Genomic DNA, 21,197 nt, shown 5'->3' with positions numbered 1-21,197 from the left:
CAACATATGACGATTCCATATAACATGAGTATCGACTCCTCGTGGTTGCTTTGTACAATATTGTTGCAATCAATGCACCACCACAACTGTGTGGGGCCTTGAACCCTAGAATCTTCTTTTAGACGTCCCTAGAGGGGGCACATCCATTTCACTGTGCGTTTGTGTTGGCAGGCCTTGAGTGATCACAGCTCCAGACAGGGTAAACAACGCGCACAGAGCGATTCCTCAGCACAGCAGATGAAAATTGTGTTATATGACAACTGAACTGTGCAGAACGTCAGGTTTTATGAAAGATCATATTGTGAAAGGATTGTTTTGGAGTGCTGCTTGTGGAGTGTTGGGCAGATAGTGGTGTTGGTTGTTCAAGCTTTAGGTCGCTGTGCCACCTGTTTTCCTGAAGGGGGCAGTAGCCAGATGGTTAATGCGATGGCTCGCCATGTCAAAGATCCGGGTTCGGTTCCCTATTGGGTACAATGTGTCAAACTTATTCTGGTGTCACATCACCGTCACATTGCAAGAATATTGACAAAAGTAAATGTGAGAGTGAGTGAGGGAGGGAATTTTTTTTTATTTCAGCCATATACATGTATACGAAATAAAACATCAACAGTAGCCTTTACACATTGCATCCACTTGCCCCAAAAATGAGGTCTGTACTCGTAAAAACAAAAAATTCCAATTTCAAATATATTTTTCTTCAAATTTTACTTTGTTTTTAAGAAAAATAGATTTTACTAACAGTGTTATAAATAATTTACTATATTGATGGCGACAGTAATCTTTTTATAATTTGACTTATTTCTGTTCGGCTGCTTTTACAGTTTTACATTTTTCACATTTCTATTTTGGGGAATCGGCGTATTCATAAACCAAGTTTAAAACAGGTCTGGCCTAAACTGTCTCCAGGGCCATTTAACAGGGTCAAAACCTAAACAGATCCCAACGGAATATCTTCTTCCATACGAGTGTGTCTTAGCAGGGTGTATCTATTGACTGCGGTGATATGATGCCAACAACAACAGGAAGATTATTAACGAATCAATATCCGCGATTCCTTCTCCTGGTGTGCCATGTCTCAATATTCATGTATACACGATTTGCCATATCGGAAAAGGTCATTCTGTGCGGTTGAAGGTTGACGTTGATTTAATAGAATATTCATAATTCTTGATATGCTCTATTCTGAGTATTGATGTATCAATACCATAAAACTAACGGCACCAATTTCACAATCTATTGATCGCATGTATTTGTCTTTAACTTAGTTTAAGGGCAGGTAGAAGCTGAACTACGGAAGCGAATAAAAAAGTGTGGTTTTAATTTGTTAAATACGTCGACTGGCGAGAACAACTTAATTCTTGAAGAGAAGTTTGAAGCTGAACTGAAACATATATGCAAAGTAAAGCTATGTGCAGATCTGTGACACCATCAGGTGAAAATACGCTTGTTCTGGTTCTTATATGTAAAACATTTGCTAGTCCGAACTCACGTCTACTCTTATATCTAGGTTGTACGGCCGGTATTATCTTAAAACCTGTATGGTTTCATGACGGTTCCCATCAGTTTAAGGAGGTGTCGCTGTACAATGACATCATTCTTTTAAAACCCCAAGATATAGTTGTTCATTGTCCCCAGTCGACACATTTAATATATCTAAAAAGCAATTCCTGTCAGAAAATTCCTAATAGTTTATTAAACGTGGAGCATTTGCAATGACGTCATAAGTTGAGTGGCGGGATATCACAATGGCGGATTTTGTCAGACATGTCGATCTTGGATTTCGTTATGAATGTGGTGACAACGGAAACAATGACAGTGTAACTATCGCCCATTGATGTCCTGCCGTGCACGTAGGTCCATTGATGTGGCATCACATTAAGAGGTTCAGATCTCATATCGATTAGATATGGCATTTGACTGGGCCAATCGCAAGACTATTTACCCAACAAAGCTTTTAGATATTGAACTGTGTTTAAGATGTCATTTGCTCCATTGGAGTGAAAACGACAAAGCCTGTGATGCAACTGTAGTTACTGGATTGTTCCAAGTTTGGGCTGCTATTTGCATGGTTGAAAATGACTTGATTTACAATTCCAGATTTAGAAATAATTGCGCCATGTCGTTTGATACATTATGATCGTCTTTCCTTGCGGCAGTTATTGACATATTAATTCGAGGAATCGTGTTTATGAGATAATTATCCTGGTATGAAATATCCAACCTCAGGTATGTAATTTAGGAGTTAGTATAATGTTTTGTTTTTCTAGTGCCGGGGTTTGCCGTACCTGTCATGTATCTATTAACGTCCCGGAACAGTTTATCATAATGCATTTGATGAATTAAACAAAGAACGCGTTTTCCAAATGTTATACTGTATTTTAAATAGAAATATTTGTAAAGGGAATATGGCTTCACGATCTTCTTCAAACCTGTGTGGTGAAATAGCATTTTTGAGGATGACATGAACAAAGATGGCCGGGAGGCGATTCACTGCACAGATATTCGTCCGTAAGTCGTGACATTCTGCGCTAATCGTGGCATTCGTGACCAACTGGTGTTATTCCGAGACAAGCCGAATAGCGACTCGTGCTTCTCTCGTGGCCGTTTTTGCGACTGGGTTTCGTCTGGGCATAGCAAAAGGAATTGTCAACTCGTTGCGTAATTATTCACGTATGTTTCCCCCATATATCATATATATTCCAGGTGCTATTGAAAACATATCAGGACTTACATTATTATACAGTATAGTTGAATACACTTAAATGTATCTTGGGTATATTTTTTAAATTTAAGATATAAATCAAAAATTATTCCTGAGGGATTCTTTGACCGAAGTACTTTAAGGAGTATATATATTGTGGAACGTCCTTTACTCGAACTTCACGAACTGATACATCTCTTTAAGAAAACTTAACCTGGGAAGGTAGAATCCTTATCGGCTCCATGATACAATATCGGCACTCCGCTTGTGTCGAACTATGGATAACTTGATCTATTTTTCAGGGTACGGGACTTCCGGTTTAGATTTATATAGTTAAAGAAGAGTAATCACACTAAAATACTGTTTCTTTGGACTCATTAAACTGATGAAAGTATGAGTGAATGAGTTAGTGAATATGATTTTACGCCGCTTTTAGCAATATTCCAGCAATATCACGGCGGGGGCCACCAGAAATGGGCTTCACACATTGTACCCATGTCGGGAATCGAACCCGGGTCTTCGGCGTGACGAGCGAATGCTTTAACCACTAGGCTACCCGACCGCCCCTGATGAAAGTATGAAGTGTCTTTTCATTCTGTTTTCAGTCAACAAACGCAGCCCTAAACGAAAGTGCCAGACCAAACGAAGCGTGTCCTACCCACCGATGTTCCCCACTATAATTGAGAAGGTTGAGGAGGAGGAGAAGGAGGGCAAGGAGACAGCCCGCTCTCCCCCATCACCCCTCACACAGTTGTATGATGGACTCACCCTTCAGACGCGGCACACGTGGCCAAAGTTTCTCGGAGACTGGGCTTACGCCGACAATGCGCATCGTAATGGAGGTGCGTATCTTTCGTTTGTGGGCATGGATTTTCTTTTGTTCATTGATATGGTTGTGAGATTGTTCAGATTAATTTTCAAATTGTTATTCTACGATTTTTCTTACTATAGAGTGTTTCAATTAAAAACTTATTTTTATCTCAGAAGATTTGGATTTGAGTAAATGATTAGATTTCAATATTAGGAAGTAAAAACAAAATGCGAAATGTGCCTAACAAAACCTTTTAGGCCATTCTTCATCTATTCCAATGAACAACTCATATAATAACATGTCGTGGACGAGGCAAGTGATTCTGTTACATAGTCAAATTGCTTATTAATTAGTTCAGTGATATATACATAACGTTAAAAGGGTTTAAGTCGCAAAATAACAACCTTCTTTGTGGTATTTGCTATCCTTTACATTTCCAACCAAAGCCCTTTGGTATTTCATTTGTATTGAACTTCAAAGCAAATGTGAAACAAGCTTTATCAACTTACATCCTACTAAAATGACCATCTGAAATGTACACTGATTAACATCGCTCAGGGCCTAGGGAAACTGATACATGTTTGTCAAAATGAAACGGGAAAAAATCCACAAACAGTGGAAAGGACAAATACAACAGCCTTGTGACATTGTTAGGATGGATGACTGAAACTTGAATACCAGTGAATGCTATACAGTGAAAAGTCGTCAACTGTGACTTCGACAACGTGTCGAGTTATCAGTAGCTCGAGTAGCGATTGTAGACCCAAGCCCCGGTAAAGATTATATGTTATATCGCCTTAAAGGAAGTCATCGAGAGCACCAGCCAAATGCTGAAAGACCTAAAGTCACACGTGACCTAACAATACCACAAGCAATTCCCTCCCTCTACACGACGTAATATATCTACCAGATAGGCCATATTTGATGCCAAAATTTAGCACGCTGATAAAACTTCCATGCCAGAAAATAATTATTTTCGATTATCTCCCGAAATAGATCCATAAAGGCGAAATCGCGGTGAAAAGTATATTTATGGGTCAGTGAAGTTAAGCCTCGCTGTGGGATTAAGCTGAGGCTAGATTCTGCGGTCGATGGCCACCTTTAAGTATGTCCCTTCTATGTCCCATCTACTCACCAATCAGATTCGACTTCTCATATCTCTTGCATTTGCTGCAAACAAAGTGGCGGTGTCCAGTTTAAACGATCTGATTGAATAATAAAGATTTTTATTTAAATAGTGCATCATATCACTTGAGCACCTTGATTATAAACATGAAAAATTGGTCTGTCGACGCCCAATTGACGGCACACATGTTCTGCATATCCTGCCATCGAAAAACGAATTCGGCAAGGCGGTTGCCATGTTGTAATGAACCGGGTGTCGATTTCGTTACGGGATTTTGATTTAACTGTGCATAGACTCGTTAGTCCCGCCAAAATATAACGCAATAATTCCAGCCTAGGTCGACAAGAGAGGAAGTCAGTTAGCTCCCTTGCCTCGGGAAGATGCCTTTAAGCGTTATTTCGGGTTAAAACAGTCCTAGTTAATGAAGTAGTATTACCCATATAGTACTTTCTAAAGGGGTAACATACAACAGTTTTTTGTGTCATATAACCTTCGTGTAATTTGATTAGCATATTTAGGTATATAGGAAGATAAGACCTACCTACAGCACAATATATTATAATTATAGCGGATTTATGTTATTTATAACACTGAACGGTATAACTATTCAACGATCTAAGCAATCGACATTACACCGGTTTGTGGTAATTGTATTATTGTTGTATTGTTGTATATATTTTTTCACACCCACGCTCGTGCACAGTTTGGTTTCACTGTGGAATCTTTGCTGTTTTGTGTGACATTCTGTGGCCTTGTCTTCTTATCTCTCCTGTCCATGTTTGATCTTCACTCACCTTGACCTTTCAGGGTGCGTGGTTCCAATTCAGTGCTCATTTTAAATATTTGTAAGTTTTTTTCGTTTCGAGCCATTTGCTTTAGTTTGCAGACTTGCATAATGTCATGTGCAGCACACACAGAGAGTGAGAACCCCTTTAACTACACCGCACAGTGCGCATTTGCTTTGGTGTAGTAAAACCAGTGTTATCACTTTTAAACAACCAGGAAATATACGGTTTTTCATGTCAATAGACAATATTAATGTATTTAATGTAATATTGTTTGGTCGTTTGTACATTAAGACGACAAGTTGTAATGCACAAATCGGCAGATATTTATTTTGATGTAAAACATCAACGAGGTAAAAAATCATTTTTTTATGAAATATACACAGAATTTGAAGACAGAATGGTATCTGATTATGAAGATTTGTGAACATGTTAATTTTACAGAAACTAGAAAACTTTAAATATTTTTCTGATACAAAATGAAAATGCGTGTTAAACTGCACTACTGCAGTGAAGCCGAATGTTTGATTTAAATGCATAGTTTCTAGACTGTATTTACAACGAAATACTAGGTTTCATTCTTTGTTTACACTGGTCACTGTGTTTGCACAATAGAAAAGTGCACAAATAGATGGGGAAGGGTTTTTGAACAAGTGCATGAAAATTTCCCTTTTTTCACTTTCTTCTATACAGCTCAACATTTCATAGGGTTAAGGACTGTTAGTTAGCCTTCGGAAATGGGATTATGCAAGTCATCATGGAACTAATGGTTCAGATCAGTCAGTGTTGTCTTATTTATGTTGCCATGCAACAGAGCGAAGACGGGCTTATTAATTTTATTGGCTTATATCCTTTCCGTAATCCTGTTAGTGTCGTTATTATTGCATGGTTGCTGATGTTTAAGTTGACCTACTTGTACAGTATTTTGGTTTTCCTCTTCGAAGGATCTCACTAACAATGCTTTTGTTTATACTAACACAAATAATATAATATAACTTAATTTCGGTGACAGCAACAGTTCCCGTCGTCCGTTTTATTTTTTGGATTTGATTTAAACATATTTTATTGCGACAAATCAAATGGATTAGGCACAAGTGACACACTCCTACATATCTTTCGTTACATTGTGGGTGCGGTGGGGTAGCCTAGTGGTTAAAGCGTGCGCTCGTCAAGCCGAAAACCCGGGTTCGATGGGTGCAATGTGTGAAGCCCATTTCTGGTGTCTCCCGCAGTGATATTGCTGGAATATTGCAAAAAGCGGCGTACAACACTACTCACTCATTACATTGTGATATGTGAATAATGATAGTGCAGAATATAAGTAGTGTGCATATGCAAGTAATGAGAATAACACACGTACGCATACATATACCTACGTACACATGAACACATGTGACATTGGACATGTGACATTGGATGAATCTCAACCTACACCCTGACTAGAGATAGTTGACATTGGATGAATCTCCACCGACACCCTGACTAGAGATAGTTGACATTGGATGAAACTCCACCTACACCCTGACGAGAGATAGTTGACATTGGATGAATCTCCACCTACACCCTGACTAGAGATAGTTGACATTGGACGAAACTCCACCTACACCCTGACTAGAGATAGTTGACATTGGATGAAACTCCACCTACACACAGACAAGAGATAGTTGACATTGGATGAATCTCCACCTACACCCTGACTAGAGATAGTTGACATTGGACGAAACTCCACCTACACACAGAGAAGAGATAGTTGACATTGGATGAATCTCCACCTACACACAGAGAAGAGATAGTTGACATTGGATGAATCTCCACCTACACCCTGACGAGAGATAGTTGACATTGGACGAAACTCCACCTACACACAGAGAAGAGATAGTTGACATTGGATGAATCTCCACCTACACCCTGACTAGAGATAGTTGACATTGGATGAATCTCCACCTACACCCTGACTAGAGATAGTTGACATTGGACGAAACTCCACCTACACACAGAGAAGAGATAGTTGACATTGGATGAATCTCCACCTACACACAGAGAAGAGATAGTTGACATTGGATGAATCTCCACCTACACCCTGACTAGAGATAGTTGACATTGGATGAATCTCCACCTACACACAGACAAGAGATAGTTGACATTGGATGAATCTCCACCTACACACAGAGAAGAGATAGTTGACATTGGATGAATCTCCACCTACACCCTGACTAGAGATAGTTGACATTGGACGAAACTCCACCTACACACAGAGAAGAGATAGTTGACATTGGATGAATCTCCACCTACACACAGAGAAGAGATAGTTGACATTGGATGAATCTCCACCTACACCCTGACTAGAAATAGTTGACATTGGATGAATCTCCACCTACACACAGACAAGAGATAGTTGACATTGGATGAATCTCCACCTACACACAGAGAAGAGATAGTTGACATTGGACGAAACTCCACCTACACACAGAGAAGAGATAGTTGACATTGGATGAATCTCCACCTACACACAGAGAAGAGATAGTTGACATTGGATGAATCTCCACCTACACCCTGACTAGAGATAGTTGACATTGGATGAATCTCCACCTACACACAGACAAGAGATAGTTGACATTGGATGAATCTCCACCTACACACAGAGAAGAGATAGTTGACATTGGATGAATCTCCACCTACACACAGACAAGAGATAGTTGACATTGGACGAAACTCCACCTACACACAGAGAAGAGATAGTTGACATTGGATGAATCTCCACCTACACACAGAGAAGAGATAGTTGACATTGGATGAATCTCCACCTACACCCTGACTAGAGATAGTTGACATTGGATGAATCTCCACCTACACACAGACAAGAGATAGTTGACATTGGATGAATCTCCACCTACACACAGAGAAGAGATAGTTGACATTGGATGAATCTCCACCTAAACCCTGACTAGAGATAGTTGACATTGGATGAATCTCCACCTACACACAGACAAGAGATAGTTGACATTGGATGAATCTCCACCTACACCCTGACTAGAGATAGTTGACATTGGATGAATCTCCACCTACACACAGACAAGAGATAGTTGACATTGGATGAATCTCCACCTACACCCTGACTAGAGATAGTTGACATTGGATGAATCACCACCTACAACCTGACTAGAGATAGTTGACATTGGATGAATCACCTACACCCAGACTAGAGATAGTTGACATTGGATGACATTTAGGCTCAGTTACTAAGAGTGAATTTACTTCACTAAAGTAGGATCACGACAGTCACTGTGCATTTATTCGTTGACAGAATTTGGCACCATGTCAAGATTATTTTATGATCTGTGCTTTCGATGTATAAATAATGTTCAGTTTGTTTGCCTGTTACTGTAATACTCTTCATGAAATGCATCACTCTTGAAGTCCTTCTTTGACTGTTGCTAAACATTTCCCCAATCACAACGATCTTATGATTTGAAGTTACCTAATCATTCTCATTAAATTTGATTCATTCGATGACAATTCTAATCATCACAGTTGCCGCATTATTCTCGGCATTGTTATCTTTAGAAGTCGTCATTGTCGTCACATAATAATCGTTACGATTGGTCAACTACAGACGGCCCACCCTATCATCCCCCGCTCCACTTCATAGGAACGGAGTTCGTCCGTCCGTCCGTCCGTTCATCTGCTTCTCAAAGGACACAAATTTTTCGCGAAAAACTGTTTAAGTCAGTGAAATGGAATTTTACACACAGATGTTACTGGTCATAATCTCAAATGAGTTCGGAAATTGTTGTCGTAAATTCATTTTTGACAGAGTTTTGGACCTTGCTTCGTGCTTTTCAACCTAGTACATAGTGTGTGCAAAGGGAAACTACTGAAGTTGCATGCTTATGTAAGAGACACTTGTCAAGAATGATTTCGAAAATTGGTCCCGTTAATTATTTCTTTACAGAGTTACGGCCCTTGATCAATGTTATTTTACTTTGTACATAGTGTTTGCAGTGGGGACAAGTCTTCTCAGAAACTACTGACGTTGCATGAATGAAAGTTTGCATGCTTATCTAAGAGATATTTGTCAAGACTGAGTTCGAATATTGGTCCCGTCAATATTATTTTAACAGAGTTACAGCCCGTGATCTATGTTATTTTACTTTGTGCATAGTGTTTGCAGTGGGGAAACTACTGAAATTAGCTTAACTAAGAGATACTTATCAAGACTAAGTTATATTTTCCAGAGAAGGGGCCTTTTGTGTGTATTAATTTAACATTTAAGCGACCCAAGTGCCTGCCCCGTCCTAAGGCTTTGTAGGAGTTTATAATTCATATTCACTACTACAGTAAACTACGGTTATAACTAACTTAAAGGGACTGCTAATTTTAGTTCGTTATAACCGTAGTTCGTTATAAGCATATATACAGCATAACTACAGCAAATAGTCGGGACCAAAAAAGTAAGTTCGTTATATCCGTCAGTTCGTTATAAGCGTGTTCGTTATAACCGTATTTTACTGTATATGAACAAAGGCCCCATGGCGGGGTATAGTTGTAACGCTGTTTTCTTGTTTTTGTTTATGTGTTCATTACGATTTATCGTTTATACAAGGCCATCTTGTGTTTATTACGATGTATCACTTATACAAGGTCACCTTGTGTTTATTACGGTTTATCATTTATACAAGGTCACCTTGTGTTTATTACGATTTATCATTTATACAAGGTCACCTTGTGTTTATTACGATGTATCACTTATACACGGTCACCTTGTGTTTATTACGATTTATCATTTATACAAGGTCACCTTGTGTTTATTACGATGTATCACTTATACACGGTCACCTTGTGTTTATTACGGTTCATCAATTATATAAGGCCACCTTGTGTTTATTATGAGATATCTTTTATACAAGGTCACTCTGTGTTTATTACCACTTCATACAATGCCACCGTATGTTTATAACGATTTATCGTTAATATATCGTTATGTTTATAACGATTTATCGTTAATATATCGTTATGTTTGATCTCATTCATCCTTTTAATAAGGCCCTACATAAACATGATCGATAATGATATTGTTAGTAACATAACCAGTGAAATGAATGTTGTGTCATCATACTGACTGACACATCAGTTGCCACGGCTCACATAAACTGAGGTTGTTGAAGAGATGCTTCCCTTGCAGACAGGGATGAAGAGCCCACGGATGTTCCCATATCAGTCACAACATCTGGCTACTTTCTGCTTGGCTCGAGCTGTTGTTATTCTAATATTTTATCGATTTGTTTTAAACTTAAAGTCATGAAAACGTGCTTCTGTGTTTTAGTTGCATAGTTTGCTTTTTAAAACTGTTTCGGGAACGAGACAAATCGAAGGCTTGGTTTTTTTTATTTGTCTAGAGCTACCGAGCATTTGATCATGAGCTTACCCAGTCGTTAACCAGTAGAAAAAGAGGCCGCTCTACTGACATGGTTTTTACATATGCAAAATGAAGAATTACTGTAATTAATTAAACTGACCTTAAGTCTATTGTGTATATATTGACAGTAAACACAGCCTAACTGTTTCAATGAACAGCACCAATCGTGAATTCATCATGTCAGTGCTTAACAATACTACTAATTTCGTATGGAAATTTTTTAAAACAAAATCATAGCCAGAATCAAGAAAACACTTGTGTCGAAATTTGCAATCTGAACACGAGAGCTTTGCTATTTTAAATATACTGTCAACCATCGAGGATCGTATTTTGTTTTCAACAATAATTTAATTTGTGTTCTACTTACAGGGTCTTTTGGAAGCGAATCCGACTCCGAGGTCGGCGACGGCCATTCGCTTGAAAGCATAGAACATGACGACGATGTCTTCTCGGAGGAGAGCAGTGAGAAGTCAAGTGAAGATGGACCGGGTAGTGCTTCATTTTACGTTAGCAGTGAGGAGGCTTCCCCGGAATCTCCCGAGTGCTTAATTAGGGATCTGAATGGGGACAGCACTAAAGTTTCTGAGGAAACTAAGCTTGAAAACATTGTTGTTAAAAACGAGCCAAACAACAACCAGCCCAAGGTTGCTAAGGGTAAACGAGATATGCATTTGCCCCTAACAAATGGGCTTGTTTCTAATACAACGGCAGCGCTTCCAGAGTCGAAGGCAAAGGAAACCAGGAAGTCAGATGCTAAAGTTGCTTCAAAGAAAAAGGATAAGGACTCTAGTGTCAAAAAGTGTGACGAAAAAAAGAAGAGTGGTGACAAATCTAAAGAATCCAAAAAGACTGAAGACGGGAAATCGGATAATACTTTGAAAAAAATGGATTCAAAAGAAAAACCTGTGAAGAAATCCGACTCGAAGGAGAAAAATGTGAAGAAAGAAAATACGGGTGTTAAGAAAACGGATCAAAAAGAAGAACATAAATTAAAAACGAAAACGAAAGAGGGCACCAAACCGCCAAAAGATGTCACAAACGTCTCATCGGAAAAGAAACTGGTGAAAAAATCGGACATAAGAGACAAAAAGACTGATTCTCCTAAAAAGAAATCAGAAAGCAAAGAAAAGAAAAAGAAAGCAGATTATATCACAAATCCAGACCCTCCCATGTTGGGAGGAAGTCGACCGCTCGTTTTGACTAATCTGACCAGCAAAATTGCGTCCTGCGCATGCACGAGCGGAAGTGAGGAGGATACCAGATCACTAGATGGCGCAGATGTATATACTAAAGCTATTATCCAATCAGACGAAAGCAAGCAGTGCAAGGATATTAGTGGCGAAGTAGTGCGTCACCATGGCAACAAGGATCTTGCAATAGCACGACCGCCTGTTCCGGACGTTCCGTTTGGGCGGTTTTTCGAAGAATTTATATTCGTGGTGTGCTTGTTCACATTTCTAGCCCTATGCATCGGAATACCATCAGAAACTTTCGTGCTTGTCGTACTAGGGATGCACTTCTTCTACTCGATGGTTACTATTCTTGGACTGTGTTGAATACTAGATCAAGATTTGTGTTTGCAACTACATAGTACAATCAGGCGATCATTACTTTACAATATTTCACTGTCATGTGTTTGTGTTTGTACATAGAGATATCTAGAAGGAGGATGTGAACGCACCTCCCCATGATCATCCATCATCTCCGAACGTGTCATAATAAAATAAACTATGACTGTCATATCAGAAGACCTTAAGCATAATCTTCTAACCTTTTTCTAGTGAAGCTGCAATCGCACCAGAAAACCTCGATTAGGGCCGAGTATTTTTTGTAGACAGGCCCTGTTTAGGGATTCGTTACTTGATTTTGTAGATTTGGGCATAGGTAAAGCAGCGTATGACGTCCTTCCTTTCATTGATACAGCTAGTTTCAGACAGTGATTGCTTTCAAACTACCTCGAACTGATTTCCTTGCGTTATATTTAATGTAAGAAAGCTGTTTCGATGGGCTTAACTCAAACACGAACACCCGCACCTGTATATTACAACACTGCCACAATATTTGTTTAATGCAACAACAGAATTATCTTTGTGTTTCATTCCGTGATGAATGTCGTGGATGGCACAACTCCGAGCATGCAGCCTCGGGATGGACGGTCTGTTCACTTATAATGTCAATGTAGTGGTTATAGATATGGGTTCTCTGAATATGCTGTTCAACCTATGGCTCTGATATATGCATACATATCTGATACAACTAAAAGTCCGAGATAACAAAAGTTGGATTTAACAATTTGATAAAACCATATTTGGCTACAACGAATCTAAGTTTGGTCCGCAGAGTGAAAAAATGATATTCTTGTCAGTAGCCAATTCCAGTAATAACGGGGCGGTCGGGTAGCCTAGTGGTTAAAGCGTTCGCTCGTCAAGCCGAAGACCCAGGTTCGATTCCTGACATGGATACAATGTGTGAAGCCCATTCCTGGTGTCCCCCGCCGTGATATTGCTGGAATATTGCTAAAAGCGGCGTAAAACCAAACTCACTCACTCACTCCAGTAATAACGGCCCCTAAGAGATCACTGTATTCATAATATGACTGTTAATCTACTTCGGATAACTCGAAGTCGGATAAAGCAAATATAAGTCACATTTGTACTTCATTGTTAAATGGAACAGCGACAAACGGTCATTCAAATTAATTTAGAATCATTGACGTCCGTTATTGGTGGAGATATAATATTCAAAATCCTCATTGGGATTGGGAAACTGTATTGTTGATGACGTCAGGCTGTGTTACCTCTAGCACGGGGCAACGACGTCTTCATTGTATCTGTGTAAACCAACCGTGACATCTGTGAAAGACAAAGGTACACATGATGAATGTTTCAGACACGAGTCCAACATCCCAGATCCACTCTTCCCTGTGAACATACAAACTCACTGACCTAAAGCCAAAGCCACATTCTTGTGTTTCGGGTAACTGTTTGCAAACTATATTGTTCAGAAGATTAAACAAACGTCTTGAAGGGTTTTCTTGACATGTTACAAATCTGGTAAAATATATTCCGGGTTGCAAGTGACGGGTAGGTTACCAGAAACATAAGTGGTGGGTTTTTTGTCTGCCTAGTATGCACGTGACGTTATCCGGAAGGAAAGCCTTGTGTTAAATGCAGTGTCTTATCCGTCTTGTGCGTCATAGTCTCGTCATGGTTGTATTAATTCGATTGTGACATTTGGGAAACTGCATTCAACATTTCTTTCTTTAAAACATGACTGTTCAAATATAGGTGTCGGTATTAACACGTGTATTGTACGATATGCTTTAATTCAATGAAAAGGTCAGAAAATGAAGATGTTGAAAGTTGATACATGTCGTTTGTTGACACACACTCACTTAACAACACAACTGAGAGTAATCAGGGGTTTTTCTGATTTATAGAACACAAGAGTAAAAATGTTTTGGATTTTTTTATTCCTTTCACAGACAACAAATGTTTATTTTATGGTTTACGGATAATAACCAATCAGCTTCGGTTGGTCGAAATATAAATACATTCAGTTAGCTCCTTAAAATAATTTTGGAATGAAGTTGTTTTGGTCGTTATTTTGGGGAGAGTAAAATTAGTTGTTAACGTTTATCGTACAGGCTGTTTGGTGTGTTAACAATAAAATGTACGTATATCTGTTCAGTCACAGACGAATTTCTATGAGAGGTATGTATCTGATCAATTAGTTAAGTATTTAAATAGTTAACAGTTACTTTCGTTTCCAAATTCATCAATGATGAAGTAGTCGAGCAAATCAAAATAAATATCACTTTTTGTGTCTTTGGTTAAAATCCGTATGCCGAAAAATAAACATAGCGTCGCCTTAAAGAGTGAATTCGAAAGGCAGCTAATTTTCACTTGTTTGCTATTTGCAGCGTCAATTTGTAGGACTGTGATATCAGTGAGTAAGCAGATATTATTAAACCCCAAACAGACTAATTATTTATTATCAACATTTAGCGTTGTTGATACATTTATTTACTTTGTTCTGTATATTTGTATATTTCAGGATAGCAAATGTGCAGCTATACACTCTCACTGGGTTACGAGTTAGATGGTAAAACCAATATTTTTTTTGTAATTATCAATTGTCTGGTGTACGTTCGCATATCATTATTATGGTAGGCCAAATTGCCACAGTTAAATGGAATATTTAAGAAATCAGAAAATATTTTGAAGTGTCCTAACGATGTATACTTTGTTTGCAACAAGGATTATTTAAGAAATAAATATTTTGAACTATATTATACAATTATCATATGTACATGTATTTGAATTTCATTGACATGATAGAACAAATCACGTATCTTGAATTCGTTTTCAAAATGTGTTTGTCGTAGAGAGAAATGTCCTGAAATTGTTTCAGTTACATTCGATAAAACAAAATTCATCTTTTGCGTTTCTTTTTTTCGTCAGTATATACCCATGAATTTACAACATGTTAGCATAATTGTGTGCGTACAGGGTGAGGTGATGTACATAATAAAAATACAGGCTGATAATAATTATTAGCTGTGCTGTCGGGTGCAAAACTGGATCAGGACTGCCAAAATGTACAACGGTTGTACATTTTGTTTTCACCGTTGAAATTAACATTGTTTGAGAAATATAAATTTATTTGTTGGCGAGGTCAACGTAATACTAATCTTTATTGTACAGAGAGAGATAAAACAAGCTATTAAAACTCGAAAATACCAACCATGTCTTGATTGTTATTATTTCATCACATTTACTGCGGGTGACCCACAAGAATATTTTGCGGCAGACCTAAGTCAACCATCCTCGACTATCCAGGGTGTATTTCCATTCTATTATGATTAATGCCCTGAACCAATTCTCATGCGTAGCTTTGATTCGGAAGCGACGTCACCATCTCTCCCGTGGTGTGTGTGTGTGTGTGTGTGTGTGTGTGTGTGTTGCTGCTGATTGCACTAGTCCGACTGATGCAAGATTTATAGTGCTAGCCCTAGCCCACTGAGATACCATGCCGCAGATTAACATGAATACCCTACTCAGCCAGAGTATACTGACTCCGACCCGACCAGTCCTTGCTTAGCCCCTTAATACCGAACGCCAACCAGGGTAACAACAAGTACCCTATTTTAACATCTTTTGGTATGACGCGGTCGGGGATCGAGCCACCGACCTTCCTCTCTCTGGGCGGCCTCATACGGCATGAACATTGGCTACTTCAACAGTGATTTATCGACAGCATGAACATCCATCTCGAAAAATGGGATACGATGACAAGCATCAACCAAGTCAGCGAGTCTGACCACCTGACCCCATTAGTCGCCTCTTACGACAAGCAAGGGTTGCTGAAGACCAATTAGTACAGGGTTTCTATCAGTTAATGGTTACCCTAATTACACAACAACAACGTCTTGGTTGAACACTTGACACCAATTACAGCGTCTAGATCTTGACTGTAAACTGGGCACCGAATCGTGAGGCAGATTTAGAATCCATGTTTAACCTTTAACTAAACCAGATATGTGGTCAGCTTTGTGATCCAGTATGTGTGAAGGTTAGGGCTGGGACGGGTAACTCGGGTACTCGGGTCGGGTGGGTACTGAATAAGACCCGGGTACCCACAGGACTACCCGGACCCGTGTTTAGTCACATGATATATTTTTTCATGAAACAAATTCACCATATAACTACAGGGTAACACCATAATTTTAAGTCTCTATTGTTCGCATACCTTTATGACTATGAACACGTTCCTTCTGACTTATATATGTTTGAACAAAGCTAAAACTTCAGTCAACTTCAGTGTATGCATGACCATATCGTTTTATACCTGTATCTGAATACATTCTGCCAGGGCTACTGTCAAACTATTCCCAATCGGACATTTTGTACCTATCTCTTAACACCAACAGCGAGTCGTCCTAGCCCTTGCCCTTGTCTAGGTTATAACTTTTTCGCTCGGTGAGGTGTGAGGTGAAATTGGGTTTAACGTCGCGTCCAAGATTATTGCACTTATATAGCGACGTGCATGCACGTGTGTGTGCGTGTGTGTGTGTGTGTGTGGCTGCTTGTACTAGTCCGGACTGATGCCGATTTATAGTGCTAGCTCACTGAGATACCATGCCGCAGTTTAACATGAATACCCCACCAAGACACAGTATACTGACTCCGAGCCGACCAGTCCTTGTTTTAGCCCCTTAATGCCGAGCGCCAGACAGGGTAACAACAAGTACCATCTTTTAACGTCTTTTGGTATGACGCGGCCGGGGGCGGACGCTCTACCACAAGACCACGGAGGCGGCTTTTTGCTCGGAAACGAAACATTGACGTCGGGACGAACGAGGAACCATTGTATGTTGAAAGTAAACTGTTCAACGACAAATTGAGTTAAAAACCAAAAACTTCACCTTCACCAACACGACCGTCGGTGTCTTGTATTCCATGAATAATATAAACAACAGTGTGTTAGAAAATTACATGGGGACAAAAAAGAGTGGGAAAACCGAACGTGCTCGGAAGGGAGAACTGCACCATTTTGACATCTTCAAAATTGATTTCATTCTCTTATTTCATTATCCACCACTTCTTTAAAGGTCTCACTGGGGAAATGGCAAAAACGGGATCCGTCTGTAAATGTGCTGATAAATTATTCATGCAGGAGGACGATGATAATTACACCTTGCGAGCAAGCACTTCCTTCCCGAGCAGACAGCGGGGATGTTTAGCTGGGTTTGGGGAACACGGTCAATGGTGAGGCGCTCAGGGTAGAATTGGGAATTTCAAATATACGCAGCACAGAAAGATGTGATGAGCTGTTGTGATATATTTAAATATAACAAAAAAACATGAAAAACTTCATGAATTCGTAGGAATAAATCCGTATCTTAAACAGTCACAGCGCTAATATACTGTGTAGCCAAAACACAGAAACCAGCCTTGTTGGAAAACAATTAATTTCAGGGAATGATATACAGTAAACTACGGTTATAACGAACTCAAAGGGACTGCTAATTCTAGTTCGTTATAACCGTAGTTCGTTATAAGAATATATACAGCATAACTACAGCAAATAGTCGGGACCAAAAAGTAAGTTCGTTATATCCGTCAGTTCGTTATAAGCGTGTTCGTTATAACCGTAGTTTATTGTATGATTAAAGCTGTCGGGAAGGGTTTAACGACGCTTTGAACAGTATTCCAGTTGTGTCAGGGCGTGTCAGCTTGATGTAGGAGGAAAGACCGAAGTGATGCAGGTCTCAGACGTTTACCACTTTGGCGGACCACACAAGCACGGTCATGGTGCTTACAAACCAAGAAAGAATCGGGACGAACCGGGATTCGAACCCAGGATCATAGGTTTCCTGTCTGCCCATGGCGAATTGCAGCGCTTTAGAGGACTGGGGCATCAGTGTTGCCCTGGTGGGTAGGCAAGAGATATTGCTATATTGGGGAAGTTAATACAGTTATTAGGGCTCCAAGACCCTATTGTTATTGTTCCATTAATTATTATTATTAGACTCATAAGTATCGGGACTAAGGGCGGATAATTAAAAAATATTCATTTTTAACTGACATAGCTCACCCTATTTCTCTTCAGCTCATCCAGTAACTATCAAACTCGGCACGTTGTAGCAGCGTTAAAAGACAGTAGTTTGTGTTCTTTGACTTATATCATAGTCATATAATTTGGCAGACATATTGGATTTATGTTTTTTTCCAAGTTCATTTGGATCTTTTTTAGGGCACATGTCTTCCAACATCTCCTCGTCTGATGCTATCGGGGGTGCGTCAGGTGCGGAAAAGGCTTAACCGAGTCACATGCAGTCAAGGATAACAAGCCAGTGAAAGAAGGGACTCATTCTTTTGCCGGACTATTTACAGCCTGGTTCCCTGGGTATGCTGCGCTGGCGCGTCAGACTATTTAAAGGATTGTGACCCCCGTGACCACTGTGTTGAATTTCTTCGATCCGTTTTAGAGACGGAAACGAGTAATTTGGCTAAAATGGGCCATTTTGTGTACCCAAGAACCAGTGGTCTTATTTTGTCCAGTTTGGTGCAGCGTATGTAGACTTTGATTTCCGAGAAGTTCATAGAGTCATAGGTTTGAAGACTAAGGTGAGGTGAGGTGAAATGGGGTTTAACGTCGCGTCCAAGATGTTTGCACTTATATAGCGACGTTTAATTACGTGTGTGTGTTCGTGTGGCTGCTTGTACTGAGTCCGGACTGATGCCAATTTTATATTGCTAGCTCACTGAGATACCATGCCATAGTTTAACATTTTAATACCCGCCTCAGACACAGCATACTGACTCCGAGCCGACCAGTCCTTGTTTTAGCCCCTTACTGCCGAGCGCCAGACAGGGTAACAACAAGTACCATCTTTTAACGTCTTTTGGTATGATGCGGCCGGCGGACGCTCTACCACTAGACCACGGAGGCGGTCGTGAAGACTCAGGGCTAATAAGGGACTGACCATTGGAATTCCTTGTGTGGGTATCGAGATTAGATACTTATTCAGCTACAGCTACAAAACCAGACGTTTGTATTTAAATGGTCAGACCCTAATTCAAATGTAAATGACAACTGGTACGATATTGTTAAGCCACAACGGGCCACCCATCCTTTTTGCGCTTTGACTTAAGTCCTAGGTCACAAGGTTTGGCGTGTATATTTGATACATTGTTCATCCAACCAGAATTCTCGTGCAGATACCTCTTAAGGCTACCATAAGAATTAACAGTAAACAGTTTATTGTCTTCCTGATCCTCCGTGCCCGGCTGCAAAGACAGTGAACGGTGTGTAACATATTATTTTGACACTTCTTTTAATGTGTGTGCCAACCTCGATCCCCAGCGACAGTGAAGACAGTGAACGGTGATTGTAACATATTTGATTAACGCTTCTTTTAATGTCCGATCGATGGCCGAAAAATATGTTTCCTAATCACCCTTCATTGTCTTTGCAGTCGATTGAAGATCTGGAACACAGAAAGAAGCGTCAATAAAATATGTAACATATCCACAATATTAAACTGCCTTGAAAGTGCATATAAGTGTAAAACGAAATGGTAATGCGAAAAGCAATTACTGCTGACGAAATGACAAGCCAACCAGAATGAACATTAATTGTGTAACTATGGCAGATGGAGACACTCTTGGTGAATGTGCTCGACCGATTGAAACTTCTTTTGTGTTGAGGTTCACAGGGCCGTAGCCAGCCGGGGGGGGGGGGGGGGGGGGGGGGGGGGTTGCTCATGATATTAATCACGTTTCTTTGGTTCACTCACTCATTCTCACTTGTGAGTGAGTACATGGTCAATCTAGCAGTGAAACATTACCCGGATTACCCTTGGACCATGCCACATTTCGAAAATAGATAGCCCAAATAGATGTGGCTCTCGCGGCAATGGTTATGGTTACGTGATTGTATAATGTGGCTCTCGCGGCTATGCTGTCAAAACATGCTTTGTGATTCTAACAGGTTACCGTATATAACAAAACAAGTCTTGTTTTCTCATTTTTTATTCAACAAGGATAACAGGATGAACCCATTGTCAATTAAGACCGCCTTTGATCTCTAAAGAACACCACGCTTAGTAATTTAAATGTGGGACACTCATTTAAAGGTATCTCTAAAGAACACCACGCTTAGTAATTTAAATGTGGGACACTCATTTAAAGGTATCACTAAAGAACACCACGCTTAGTAATTTAAATGTGGGACACTCATTTAAAGGTATCGGTAATCGGATTAATTAATTACCCGCTAGAATAGGTGAAATGCACTCAGCTGAAAATGTGGCTCTACCGGCAATAGCCATTTCTGAAATGTGGCTCTCCCGGCTAGACACCATTACTACATACCCAGGACCCCAGGAATTGAAGAAACACCTTGAAAGCAGAATATCCTCCGGTTGTTTTACAATAGTTCCCTATATAAGTGCCATGGGGCTGTGCTCCAATGATCAGGGGTGTCATTAAACAAGAATAAAGTAACAACGAAAACCCGGTGATAGGATCATAGGTTTATTACTAACAACTAATTGTAAAATAGATGACAATAAAAAGACAAAATGAGCCCAATCTGCGCTGACAGATCATTGATTAATTAAACGACAGCAAATACACAAGCGGCTTAGCTAAGCAACAGGATTACAATAATAAAATTAGAGTAGCTGAAACAACACTTAGACAAGATACCGACCAGGGCCCACTTGCACAAAGCGACCTTAGCGCTAAGACTATTGTAAGCCTATGTTAAAGTATGGGAGTTACGATCATCTTAGCGCTAAGATCGCTTCGTACAAGTGGGCCCAGATGCGTAGACAGCCAATCAAGTCG

The 21,197-nt window shown here is 39.7% G+C and overlaps 1 protein-coding gene across 1 annotated transcript in view; it reads left to right on the top strand.

Moving 5' to 3' along the window:
- The window catches only part of LOC124149707, a 94,938-nt gene extending 79,354 nt beyond the window's left edge, over positions 1-15,584 (top strand). The window contains exons 3-4 of the mRNA XM_046521450.2: positions 3,307-3,543; positions 11,209-15,584. Of these exons, the coding sequence (XP_046377406.1) occupies positions 3,307-3,543; positions 11,209-12,395 (1,424 nt within the window). The 3' untranslated portion in view covers positions 12,396-15,584. The remainder of the gene's footprint in view (positions 1-3,306; positions 3,544-11,208) is intronic.
- The last annotated feature ends 5,613 nt before the right edge of the window (positions 15,585-21,197 follow it).

This window comes from Haliotis rufescens, unplaced genomic scaffold (genome assembly GCF_023055435.1).
Source record: "Haliotis rufescens isolate VD_foot unplaced genomic scaffold, xgHalRufe1.0.p SCAF_1, whole genome shotgun sequence".
Lineage (NCBI taxonomy): Eukaryota > Metazoa > Mollusca > Gastropoda > Lepetellida > Haliotidae > Haliotis > Haliotis rufescens.
Note: the sequence above shows the minus strand (reverse complement) of the source record. Positions and strands in the feature narration are given on the sequence as shown.